The following is a 13,704-nucleotide window of genomic DNA, read 5'->3' on the forward strand; positions in this document are numbered from 1 at the left end:
TCTTGGTGTGAAACCTCTGGTTCTCCTTAGGCCTTTGGGAGCTCCTGGCCTGTGTTACCCTGCTGGATTCTGAGGCCAGTATGGCTGAAACCAGTCTTCCAGAAGCACCTGAAAGACACATCCTTGGTTCTGAAGATTTAGAACAGGGCTGTAGTTGCTGTGTTCCAAAACGGCACAAAATCAGGAATCCCAGTGATGAATCACAGCTGCTTTGAACCATACACTGAGCTATTTCCAAGCCTTAAGGCCACACTGGACTGAGATATATACCTTTGGGCAGAGGAGAAGAGTACAGGGAAGGTAAAGCATCAATTGTGCTCCCTCATCTTCCCAGTACAAAGCCAAACAGGGAAATATAAAGGCTGTAAACGCAAGTAGAATGGTTGTGACATATATCCAATGCCCAGCCTTCTCAACCTACCTGCAGTGGCGGTCTTGGCCGACTTGGATGCAGAGGCATTGGCAGCATTCTTGGTCTCCTTGTCTTTCTCTTCCCCACGTGCAGCTTTGACCTCAGGAGTGGTGGTGGGTTTTGCTGCCTTTTCCACAGATTCTTTCTTCTTAGGAGAAGCCACCCTGGACACTTTATCCGAGGATTCTTTCAAGCCCGCTGGTTTTGGTGAAGCTGCCAAGGGCTTAGACTTCCCATCACTCTTTTTGACAGGTGAAGATGACTTGGTCTTTGTACCTGGCTTTTTGGTTTTGGTCTTCTCTTTCAGATCTTTCTTTAGAGCTTTGCCCAGGTTCTGCTCAATGGCCAAGGCCTCTGGGTCCACCATGGACACATCAGGGTGGCGTGGCGAAGGGCTGCGGTCTTGCACGGGAGCTGGAGGTGGGTCCATGTGTTTGTACGTGACAGTTTTGTCTGTGGGGATGGTTTCCGACTCGTCTTCAGAGTCGATATTGGCATCGGCCGTGATGGAGGGGCACTCTTCAGTCTCCGGGGGAACATCAGAGTCGGTCTGGGATGGGGCTGACTCGCTGACTGAGGTGGGAGGGGTTTCATCACACTGTCGGCCCTGTTGCTTTCCTCCTGGAGGCGGTGGGGCTCCCCCTGATTGAGTGAGGGGCTTTTCAGATTCTTCAGTGGGTTCTTCACTGGCAAACCACTCAAGAGGATTGGGATTAATGAAAGAGGGTGAAAGCTCTGTCTTGGGGTGCTTGTATTCACAAGAGGACACGAGGCATAAATCGACATCCTGACGGGCTTCTGAGGGGGACTTCTTTTCTGCAGTGTAGCATAGGTCTGAAGTCTCGTAGGAATATGTGGACGCCTGAGGGGTTCTAGCGATTTTCTCTGCAGTCTCGTAACAGTATGTGGAAGTATCAGGGGTTCGTGTTGTCTTTGTAGATGTCTCATAGGAATAACCTTCAGACTCAGGGAAACTGGTAATTTTCTCAGTGGTTTCATAAGAGTAGCTGGGGTCCCCAAGTGTGTGGCCACCATCCTCAGAGTCATCATAGCCATTGCTGATGTCATCCAGAAGCCTTCTAGACCTCTCAGTCTTTTCATAGCTGTAACCACTCACTTCGGGGGGGCTGGTGGTCTTTTCACTTATGTCATATGAGTACCCACCCTCTTCAGGGGTCCGTGTGGTCTTCTCAATAATTTCATAGGAATAGTCACCATCTTCAGGGGTCTTGGTAGTTTTCCCAATGGTCTCATAGGAGTAGCCACTGTCACTTGGGGATTTTGTGGTTCTCTCTATCTTCTCATAGTAATAGCCACCCACATCCGAGGTCCGGGTGGTCTTCTCATAAGACTCATAGTCATAATCTTCTTCATCTGGGGACCTGGTTGTTTCCTCAGGCTTTTGATAGGCATAGCTAAAGTCACCAGGTGTCTTCCCTCCACTGTCCTTCTCCAGGCCAGGTGTGGACAAATCTCTATTCAAGGCTAGATGGTGTTGCATTGTATCGAATAACACTGAGGCACGGAAGCCATAGGGCTCTGCGGATGCTGCATCTATTGGTGGAGAAGAGGAACTGTGGCAAGTTGCTGTTTTCTCTTTGACTGCAGAGGTAGAATCTGAAAAAGTAGGTGAATATAAAGGAGAGGACTCTCGTGGGGTGAGTGGAGAGATATCAGATTTTGGAGAGAGCTTCTCTCCTTCCAGACTTTGCACTTTTTCAGAGGTGAGTGAGGCATATAAGGACATATCTCTGGGAGGAGCAACATCGGATAGAGTATCTTCTTGGAGAGGAGAAGCGATCTGAGAAGGGGTATGAGCAGAAGAGGTGGACGGGGAGGCCTCTACCTGAGATACTGAGATGAGCTCAGAAAGATCATTATCTTGGGTGTAGGACGGCTCCTCCATAGGTGGTATCTTATGTGATAAACTGGAGTCCTGCATGTCAGAAGGACTGTAGTCCACTTCAGTTGGCCCATTTTCAGTGATGTGAAGCACACCTGCACCCACTGTAGGGTGATCTGGAGACTGTCGACTGAAGTCCATAGCAAGGGATTGCTCAGGAGATTCTTGGCCAAATTCAATAGACATTGAGGACTGTTCAGATCTGTGATCTTGAACGGGTGTCCTGGACTTTGCAGTTTTAGGGGAGAAGTCTGGTGGAGAAATTGACATCGGTCTTGGGCATTCTTCTTTAGATGGAGACATTTCTGTTTCCTGGAATGTGGTAGGTGTTTGCACAACAGACACTGAAAGGGAGTCATCTACTTCTGTGGAATGTGGGGAGCCAACCTCAGCATGCAGAGAAGGAGACACATCATCTGTTGTTGGCTCTGGAAATGAGCTCGTAGCCACTGAGGCTGTGGACACTGAAGCCACACCCTCCATATGAGAGTACGTGTCTTCTGCTACGCCCTCATCAACAGGAGTAGCTGACTTGTCTGAGACAGTACCTTCAGAAATGGACATCTTAGTGTCTTCTTTAAAAGATCCAAACTGACTGACATCTATTTGTGTGGGAGAAACATCTCCTAATTTCCTTTCATCCAGAGCCAGTGCTGGTTGAGAACTCATGGCTTCAACATCATCAGTTTTCTTTTCTTGGCCAAAGTCTTCTTTTATTGGTGCAAAGTCTGTGCTTTTCCCTTCCTGTTTGTCTTGGTAAAGACTAGTAGAAGTCATTTCAGAAACTGGACTTACTTGGTCTGGAGAGCCTCGTTTTCCACTCTTTTCTTCAAAAGGACTTTCAGCACCTCTGCCAGAAGCCTTGTCATCAGCACTTAGAAAACTTTCATAAGCAGACTCGGATCCAATGAGGGGCGGGCTGCGTAAAGGAGACAAAACTTTTTCAATAGGAGACTCTGAGTCAGGCACGGGCTCATCCATGGGGCTTACTGAAGCCCTTTCATTCTCATCTTTGGCATCACTGAATTCAAAACTCACTGGAACTGCTGGTGGTTTTTCGATGACTTCTGTAGGGAGATGACTGGATTTCTCGTCAGTAGGAGATTGATAGTAAGGTGTGTGACCAGCACTGCCAGTCACGGACTGAGATGGTGACACCACTTCCAGAGTCTTGTCCTCAGGACTAGCACAATGTTCTTCAACTACTTCTTGGGTCACCTCAGGAGACACCGGGGCTACTTCTGCCTCTGCAGAGACTTTAATCTCATTGGGCGTCAGAGAGAAGTTCACACTACGTTCACCCAGGGGGGTCTTTTCTAAGGGTGATGGTGGAGATGGACTCAGGGACGGGCTCTTCGACGGGCTGACCTTTTCACTTGAAACAGCTGAGATGGTATCTTTGATGTCCAATGTGGTGCTGGCTTTCACTTCAGAGCAGTAAGCATCACGTAAAGCAGATCTGCTGAATTTGTCTTCCTCCATGGAAGAGGGTGGTGATATGGTAGAGGCTGAAGCATTGTAATCCTTGCCATCAGTGGCATCTGTTTTTGATCCTTCAGAAAATCCGTTGAGCGGTGTAACATCAGCAGGTTTAGAGTATTCCTGAGAATACAATGAAGATTCATATTTGGTGATATTTACGAATTCCTGAGAAGGGGACTCCGTCTCTTCATTGTTGGTCTCATCACTCATCACGTCTCGAGGGGTAGACATCTCATCCATGGGGGTGGGCTCACTGGATATCTCAATAGTAGACTGAGTGTAGCCAGAGGTGGCAGTGAATTCCTCAGGCTGGTCTTCTCGATTCTCCTCATCAGAAGCGGTGGCCTCGCTCTCTGAGCCTCCAGGTAAAGTCTCATCATGAATTGAAGATGCAGGTTCTCGGCCAGGAGACTGGGCTCCTGGTTGCTTGGTTGGTGTGGTGAGGAATCCATACTGCTCCTCGGCACCACCAGCCTCTGCAGCCTTGTCGACCACAGCCATCACATAGTCTTCAGCTTCCATTTTTTCCGGCTCATATTCCTCCTCTCTGGCATCTTCAGCTTTGTCCTCCTCATCAGCCTCCTCTTCAGATTGTTCAGCCTCTCCTTTCTCAATGGCCTCATCCATGTCTTCTTCGGCTCGGTCATCCCCACTGGCCACAGACTCCCTCTTCTCCCTGATGTATGCATCAGCCTCCGCCTTGGCACTTTCCTCATCCTCAGTGGGGCTGTGCTTGGAGGCGCTCACACATACGTGTTCCTCCCCATCCTCTTCTGGCTCCTCAGCCTCCTCAGTTTCTGCCTTCTCTTCATAGTCTCCAGTCTCTGAAGATTCTTCAAAACCGGCTCCTTCATCTTCAAATTTTTCAATGTCGTCTACTCCCTGCTTCTCGACGGGCTCCAGCTCCTCAGGTGTCTGTTCACATTCGCCCTCCCCTTCAGTGGTAGTGATTCCCTCATCAGGGGACTCGGCAGGACCTTTGGTGACTTCTCTCTCCTTCTGGATGACGTAGGCTTCGACTGGCTCAGTTTCCTTCAGTTTCTCTTCGTCTTCGATTAGCTCCAGCTGAGGCTTGATGTCCTTTGTTACATCGACCTCTTCAGCCTTTAACTCTTCAAAGTCCTTGGTTAGATCCTCAGGAGATGACATAAGGGACCTCTCAGCTTCGAGTTCTTTGGCAGGGCCAATGGCTGCTATTCCAGCTGCCGCCATGACAGCTGCTGTGGTGGCTCCAGTGCCGACAGCTGCAGCGACAGCCTCTGCGGCCTTGCCTTCCTTCTTAATGACTTTTATTTTCCCCTTCTCCTTTGGCTTTCCGGCAGCAACAGAATCTTTCTTGACAGACTCTTCCTTCTTGGGTACTTTTGGTTTTAAAGCAGCTGGTTTTTTTGCTTCAGACAGAGGAGTAGATGATTTCTTTGCATCTTTAGGGAGCTTCTTAATTTCTTTTTTGGGTTCCTTTTCTTCCTTTTTCACTTCCTTCTTCTCTTCCTTCTTAACTTCCTTCTTGACTTCCTTCGGTGGTGTTTCTTTCTTAACCTCTTTCTTGGGTTCTTTTTTCTCTTCTTTCTTGATCTCTTTTTTGACTTCTTTTTTCACCTCTTCCTTTTTTGGTTTTTCCTCCTTCTTGATAGGTGTTTTGTCCTCCTTTTTAGCCACTTCTTTCTTTGGCTTTTCTTTCTCCTCTTTCTTGTCTTCAGGCTTTACCTTTGTTTCCTTTTTCACCGTCTTCTCCTTGGCGGCTTTGGGTTTGACATCTGTGGCTTGCTTCTCAGCCACCTCGGCTTTCACTGGAGATGGCTCTTCTTTGCTGGGAACCTCCTTTTCAGTCACTGAAGGTTTGGTCTCTGTTTTTACTGGCTTGTCTTTTTTCGCCGTTACCTTTTCTTTGCTTTCAACTTTGGGTGGCTTTTCCACGTGATTCACTTTTGTGACCTCAGGGGTTTCTTCTTTTGACTCCTTGCGCACGGATTTGCTAGGAAGTGGTTTTGCGGCTGGCTTCAGACTTTCTCGGCTATCAGCCCTCTGTTTCAGTTTTGTTTGTTTCACCACAGGAGTGGGCACCTGGCCAGTGAGATCCTTTTGGGTGGCCAGTGGCTGCTTCAGAAAGTCTAGATGTTTGAGCTTTTCCAACCCTTCCAGGATGTTGTACTGGGTGCTGTTCCCAGGAAACAGGACTCGGATGATTTTCTCCGCAGGGTTTGCTGGATGCCACACAATCAAAGATGAGACTGAAGTTAAGTAGGAAATCGGGAGATCTACTTCTTGACCATTAGGCAGAATGAATTCAGCCTTGTCTTTGTTGGTACCAGTCCACTGCTGCATAAAATACTGCATTTCCTTGCTGCTCTTGACTGGATTAAGCACATACATCTCAAGTTTACCTACTCCCATTTTTTGGAAAAGAATGACAGGATCAATAGTATTGCCTACACTTCTAAACAGAGGTTCTGGTTTCATGGACAATTTGTTTAGGTACTGGAGAGTGAAGCAGGCTTCTTCTATGCTTCTCTTCATCTTGATGTTTGGCTCTGGATTTTTGAGATTTTCAGGTACATTGAGAAATACAACTCCTAAGTCAGGGGAGATGAGGTTTTTCATCCAGTCACTATTTGTGGTGGAGCCCTGGGACTGTTCTTCCTCGAGCTCTGCAATTTTCCGCTGTAACATGCTGTTTATTCCAGGCAAATTGTCATCCCCAATGTGGGTGAGCAGGATGGAGTCCACTCGATCTAAGTGTCGGATGAGCTTCCAGAAGCAGGATTTTCTCTCTGATCCGCCATTGATGAGCATATTGAAACCATTCACTGCAAACAAGGCAGAATCGCCCCTCCCTCCTGGAAAAATATAACAGCAGGGCTTGGAGAGCTTCAGAAATCCACCCGATGTGGGAGGTTCCAAGATGTCAAAGGGAGATGGGACTTCCACTGATTCTGAGAGATACTCGGTAAACTCAGAAAGTCCTTCCATTTCTGGCAAGATAGAAGCTGAATTGAGTTTAATATTGATGAAGTCTTGGAGATTATGTCTGTCAAGATTGGAGTTCTTCCAGTCCCCTTCTTCAGGACAGAACAGGGTTAAGCTGGCTTTGTTGGCAGGATGGGTGGTGCTTAGTAACTCCCCGATCTGGGTTTTAAAGAAAGAAAGAAAGAAAGAAAAGGTGTAAGTGATTATCATCACTGATCCATCATCTCCAGCTATAACTATGTGTTACAGGATCACAGGATGCACATAGGACCAGTTTCAGACATGCACTCTCGTAGTGATGTCGGTTGCTTAAATGCTGAAATACTTCCCTACTGGAAGGTGAACAGCCTTTGTCCTGAGCCCCGCTGCTACTGGCTTCTACCTCAACCAGTACCCACTCGCCCTGGCACCTCCCCAACAGCCCCTCCACCATCTATTCCTGCCCAGCAGGGGAATGCCAGTACTCTGCTCCAGTTCTAACACCAGTGACCACCTGGGCAACTGAGGATTGTGCTGCAGTGGTTATGAAACACTTTGAATATTACCCCTAGAATAAAGGCAAAGATGCCCTTTAAAAAAAAACATTAAACTATCACAAGAGAAAGCTGTCTGGGTCATTTCACCACTAATAAAAAATGTTTTCTTTTATTCCACTAGACTTGGCAAAAAAAAAAAAAAAAAAAAAAAAAGGCCTGATTGATACCTTAAAGAAATTCAGATTAACAGGGCACTTGTTGTGGCCTCCTTTCAGGATCTGGCATGTAAAAAAGAAAAAACCTTGGTGGGTTTTTCCCCATAGGAGACAAGAAGTTATGGATTGCCTATTACTACAAAAAATTACTGGTTTCTGGCATCAGTGCACGCTGATTGAAACATGAGTGGGTCACCCAGCATATTCTCTGCAGATACAAATACTTTTTTATTAAAGCCATGACATTAAAGTGGTTGGGTAATTATAAAAGCCAGTGGCCAAATTCGTTCCCCATTTGCTCATGTTTAACTCCACAGTGAGCCACTCTGTTCTCTTACTGCTCCCATTCTTTTCAGGGCAAGTTGGGTGTGAGCAGCTAAGATCAAATGTGGCTGAAACATTTTTCAACACATTGTTTAGTACTTCCCAAGGATGTAAACATAGAAAAGCAAATCAGGACCAAAACAGAAATTGTGGTTTAATAAAAACACTACTTGTCTCTCTCACTCCATATTATGGCCATATATTTCATGGTCTTAGCCTAGCAAATTAGTGATGGAGAATCATGCCATCAACTCCAATATTCTTTCTGTCTCAGTAAAGCTCACAAATCAGCTCAGAGTTTCGACTGAAAAGGGCTCTGTATTCTGGATGACAAATGATCAAGGGGTAAAGCCAAGGTTTCATTTGGTCCAGGCATCCCTGAGCCAGCAGGTCTGAACTCTTACCTTCTAGTATTAGATTAGTTTCCTCTATCTCCTGACTATCAGCATTCTGAGGCTACTATTATGAGTGTGTGTAAGAATAATTTATAGAATCTGAGTTTTCCTATATTCGACTGCAATATTGCAGTAAAATAGTCATTTTTGTTTTGTTAGCATATTAGTCCTAAGCATAACATTTTATGTAAAGGGCCGCAAAATAACAAAATAATAAAACTTTGTTGTTTTTCTGTGACTTCACAATTTTCTATAAAAAGGATAAGAATCAACTCCTGTTTTTGGGAGCTAAGAAAAATGAAAAAGCAAATGGTAATACCATCTTTGGGTAGAGGGGACAGGCATCTTTGCTCAAATGATTTGCTGGCCAAAGCAAACATAGGGCATCAAATATGGTTTTTTGTACAATAATTAGCAGAGACTCTCATCACAATCACTATAGCACAATTAAAAGTCTCTAGATCCCAATTTTCACACAAAGCACATGCAAACTATTCATGTTTTATAATATGTTTTAGGGGGCAAATCTAGAATAACTGCTGTATCTTTAATAGTGAAACTTAAAAATTAAGTTTAGTTCATTTTAATTTTTGAAATTCCACCCTAGCTGAGAGGTGTGGCAGCCAAGGGTATAATCCAGCTGTGAGCAGGGGGCATTCAATCACTAGCTCTTTTTATGTAAAGTATGTAATTACCAGGTTGAAGCAGAAGGTAGAAAGACTTAAGGAATATCTTCCTACTTTCCGTCTTTTCACCTCTATCCAGAGAATTTCTATGAAATGCAGGAAATGACCCCAAAACAAAATAAGATTGCACAGAATTCTGAGAAGTCAGAGGTCATGAAAGATAGCCAAGAGACACTGGTGAATGAACAACCGTGATGTACAAGGCAAAGCAGAAAAGAAAGCCAGCATTGCTTTGACAGGTTTCTTTCCAGAGAAGGAAAATCTGGTCCCTCTGAAGAAACAGCAGCACATTCTGAATGATGAGACAAGAATGCAGAGACAGGGCTGGACAGAGCCCTCAGTCATAAAACAGACAGATGGAATTGGGCAGAGGGAGGAGGAGGAAGAACAACTCCTACATCCTTGGAACTACACAACAGAATGAAGCCCGTGTTTTCCCCCACAGCCTCTTTCCAGACCTGTGGGCCAACAAGCACAGTAGAGAGTGCCTCAAGGGCAAAGACAGGGTCTTAAGAGTGGCCAGCCCATGGCAGCACCTGACCAAGCTTATTCAATGAATAGATGAGAACCATAAGGAGGATCCAACAATGTTAGCAGTGGCAAGGAAGCTTGTGACTAGTTCTTAGACTTGGAAACTGAGGCTTCTTCTGAACAAATTGGGAAATCATCACCATGATAAACGGTAACTATTATAACCCACTACTCTAAACATTTCTGATAGCAGGAAATATATCTTCTGTATCTTTGTATCTTAGTTATCTTTGTTTCCTCAATACATAATCAGGCTCAGTAGATGTTTGTTGATCTGTGTGCCAAACTTGGCCAGTTCAACACATGTTATCTTCCTGGAGTGGGTACTTCAGATGTAACCACACTGAGTGCTACCCTGGTTCTTACAAAGTTGGATGACAGATGCAACCAGGAGGAATATGCTTTGGGACAAAGATAATCTTTTTTGTTAATTACTTTTTCTGATTAAATGCAGGCATACTGGAAGAGGAAGGAAGATGTAAGAAATAAATGGTTTTACTGCAGATGAGATTAATGAAACAAGATTTGAATTTCTAAACCATGGCCTACGAACTACATTTCCTTTTGATTAGGTTACTTGCTTGGCTGATGAGGAAATACAGTAGACAGTGTATCTCTGGGTTTTAGCCAGACATTTAATAGGATCCCTGAACAGTGTGATAGCAGAATTAGGTGGATTTCCAGCCAGCCATATAAATAGTGCTGCTTAATGTCAACCTGGAGGGAGGTCTATGATGGGCTGCCTCAAGTCTCATTTTCTGGCCTGTATTCACTTGGATAAAAATGGCGAAGGCATGCATATCATATTTGTGGATGGTATGAAAATGGGAGACACAGCAAAATGTGGAATGGCAGAATTAAGGTATTTATAAAAGCTCTTGACATTGGGATGATGGTGGCTAAGTCAACTCTAACAGGATGGCATTCTAAAGGGATAAATGTAAGGTTCAATAAACCAGCAGGGTAAACTACAGGATTGGGAGATGTGGCTTAACAATAATATCCGTGGAAAAGACTCAGGGATTTTAGTTGACAATCAAATGGATTTATCATGAAGCCAAAGAAGCTTAAACTTCAAGGTACCTCATTGGCATGGCCCTGTACTTAACTGTATATTAATAATTGTTTCATTTTTCTTAAAAAAGAGCCCTTAAATTATATAAATTGTAGAGCCCCTCAAAGCCTGCATCTCTTCCCCATTGACTTCCCCATTGACCATTAATGGTGTATGGTGATGGTCAAAAGTCACTTTTAGACTTCTTTAATAGAAGATTGTATTGAAAACTATAGACATTATCAACTCTCACAATCCTAACCTGGTCAAATGACTCCTGAATAGGGTGTCCAGTTTGAGTCATGACATTTTAGAGAAATTAGACCAACAAGCAAAAACCTGAAACAAGTCTCCCTTACTGGCTCCTTCCTCTTGGCCTTATGACCTGTCAACACTGGACCTGGGCCCTTTCTCTTCTTAAAATGTTTCTCACTCTAGGTCACATCATGTGTCTTCTGGGCTTCAAATACCTCTAATATGCTAATGGATTTCAAATTAGTATCTCCAGCCCAACTCTGAGTTCCCTGAGCTCTGTTCTCACAAATCCAATTGTCTGATTTCAAGGCACTAAAACATGACCAGGACTAAACTCCTGAATTCCCCCCATACCCATCCCATCTCCTCTTCTTTTTATTTTATTTTTTTAATGTTTTAAGTATAGTTTTTTTTTTTAAGAGACAGAATCTTGCTCTGTTGCCCAGGTTGGAGTGCAGTGCAGATTATAACTGAGTGCAACCTAGAACTCCTAGCCGCACGTGATCCTCCCACTCTGGCCTCCCAAAGTACTGGGATTACAGGCATGGGCCATAGCACCTGGCCTTCACCTCCCTTTCTTGACAGAGGAACAAGTTTGAAGGACAGTGAGCAGGGTTATGAAGAACTGTGGGTAAAACTGAAGATGATTAATCTGAAAGGGAAAAAATCGGCAGTGTTGGTGAAGGGTAACTAAGACACTGTAGGTGGGAAAGGGATCACATCACTTCCTTGAAGATACAATGAGACAAATAAGGAAAAACTTTCCAACACAGAGACTGAAAAATGTCCCCAGGAGATGATGATTTCACCATCCCTGGATTTCAGGGAGGAGTGGGGTTAGCCAGACAATTGTACCGTCTGTTAGTTCTGGTTTTGTTAATTGATCTCCAGTGATTAAGACTCCAAAACCTGAAGCTCAAAATGTACTGATAGTTCTATTTTTTCAGTCCATTTATTTTTAGCTGTTCTTATATTTTTTAAAAAGTATCATTTTTGTTTGTCCCAAATTGTGGTTTTGGTTTCCCTGGAGTTAACTAGTATGTTTCAAGGACTGGATAAAAGGAACAGAGCTGGACAACAAGTGGTCTTCAAGGTCCGTTTGTTATTCAGTTACTCAACCCTTTTTCCAAGGCAACAATGGGCAATCCTAGCTCCAAAAGGCTGATAACCACTGGTCCAGTCCAGTGGTTTTCAATTCACTTTAGCTGTGGCATCCTTTCTTTGTGGGTGGCAGAAGAGAATATGACATGGTCTCTGACCATAATGATACCTGCCTGAGTATAATCAAAATATGTGTCCTCCAGAACCTACCCCAATAAGTGTAAACCCTGGGGAATCTGCCCTTCCACGGAACTCGAGTTCTTCAGTTAGGGCAATTTTTTTTTTCTGTAATTAGTGGCAAAATCTGACACGTGCACAGTCCATGGTGCTAAAATTTTGCTTCCATAATCTAGTAAAAATGATTAAGCAGCAATATTCATAACAACCTTATTTAAAGAAGGGGAAGGAGGGATATTATTTGAGATGCAAATATGCCAAATCGTGTTACTTCCTTATTGAAAATCTTGGCAATGACACTTTTCTTTACATATTTCCTTTGTCTGGTTTTTCGGCAAAAAAGACAAACCAATGACTTGGGTAGAAACCAACCACTAGAAAATAACTACAGAACTGCACAGGAATGTGGAAAGTGCCCATGTGCATGCAAATGAGCTATAAGCAGGCCACTTAACTGCTCACCATGTCATTGGGCCACTTCCAGCCTTCTGCAGCTTTCTCTCTTCCCTGAGGCAAGATGCTAATAATGTGTGTGACCCCAGAGCTACTAGACAAATGCCCACCTGCCTCCGGGTACAACATGCACATGGGGACATAATCTTGCAAAACATTCTGACATTATAGTGATCAAACAACAACTTCAGGACAGTAGGCAGAGTGAGAATTGTAGCCCCAGCTTTGGAATTTCAATGCAATCGAACAGTGGCTTACTAGGCCTTTACTATGTGCAGGTGCAATGGATACCGAGATGAATGAGGCAAGATGCGTGAACTCTAGCAGCCTTGGAAGAAGACACAGCCAAAGCTTGCATTTTGAAGTGGTAAAGATGAACCAACTGTGAGTGAGCTCTGAAGCCTCTGAGAAAGGAGCTGCCTGCCTGGGGGATCCCATCCTGGTATGTGTTTCAAGATCCAGATGACGCCACACCTTCTGAGAGCTGTGGCTTCAAAAATGTTCCTTTTCACAGTTTTGCATTCTCCCCACCCCAGTGGCTGGAGAGTGAACATTATTATGCCTTCTGATCAGTGTTTTTAAAGAAGCCTCCAGGTGACTCAGATGAAGTTGGGCAGTGTGCTTACAGTTCTTGCCAGTGATGAAAAGTACAAACAGAGCTTTCTCTGAACCTCAGGGCCAAGGAAAATTAAGTGCAGAAGGACACGTGGCCCTTCACAGTACACATGAGACAGACAAGCCACCACCTCAGAAAGACAGTTTTAAACAGATGTGGGAATTCTTCTTATCAGAACATCCCTCAGTCCCTCCATGTAGAAATCTGCTATCGGCCACAGGCAGGCCCCAACCTGCTATGGGGATGGGTCTGAATTGTTTCTGTAATTGCTATAAACATGTAAGCTAGGTAAACAAGGTGCATTACTTTGGAAAGTTTCCCAGCCAGGATAAATTCCCAAGCAGAAATAAGCATATCAAAATCTTTGATCTCATTTTACAAAATACGACTAACTTCACACAGTTTTCAACACTTTATATGTGTCATCTTTGAATAAGATACGCATTAGAAATATGAATGATCCAGCTTCAGTCCAGCTACTTTAGCCAACTTTTTCTTGGGTCACAGACGTGCCCCATTTTCCTACGTGGCTCCTTTTGTAAAGCCCTCTCTCTTTTGTGGGCTGTTCAAACAGCCCAAGTTCAAACACTGGGGCCAGGCATTAAAGTAAGAGAAATCTGAAATAATTAGGCCTGGAAAACGAGGTGCCAAAAGCCC

At 44.3% G+C, this 13,704-nt stretch overlaps 1 protein-coding gene across 2 annotated transcripts in view; it reads right to left on the reverse strand.

Annotated features, from left to right (window-relative positions):
• MAP1B (microtubule associated protein 1B) overlaps positions 1-13,704 on the reverse strand; it is a 102,369-nt gene that overhangs the window by 8,771 nt on the left and 79,894 nt on the right. For both annotated transcript variants that reach the window (XM_003810490.5, XM_024928822.4), the window contains one exon: positions 422-6,923. In XM_003810490.5, the coding sequence (XP_003810538.3) occupies positions 422-6,923 (6,502 nt within the window). The remainder of the gene's footprint in view (positions 1-421; positions 6,924-13,704) is intronic.

The sequence above is a fragment of the Pan paniscus genome, chromosome 4, assembly GCF_029289425.2.
Source record: "Pan paniscus chromosome 4, NHGRI_mPanPan1-v2.0_pri, whole genome shotgun sequence".
NCBI classification, from domain to species: Eukaryota; Metazoa; Chordata; class Mammalia; order Primates; family Hominidae; genus Pan; species Pan paniscus.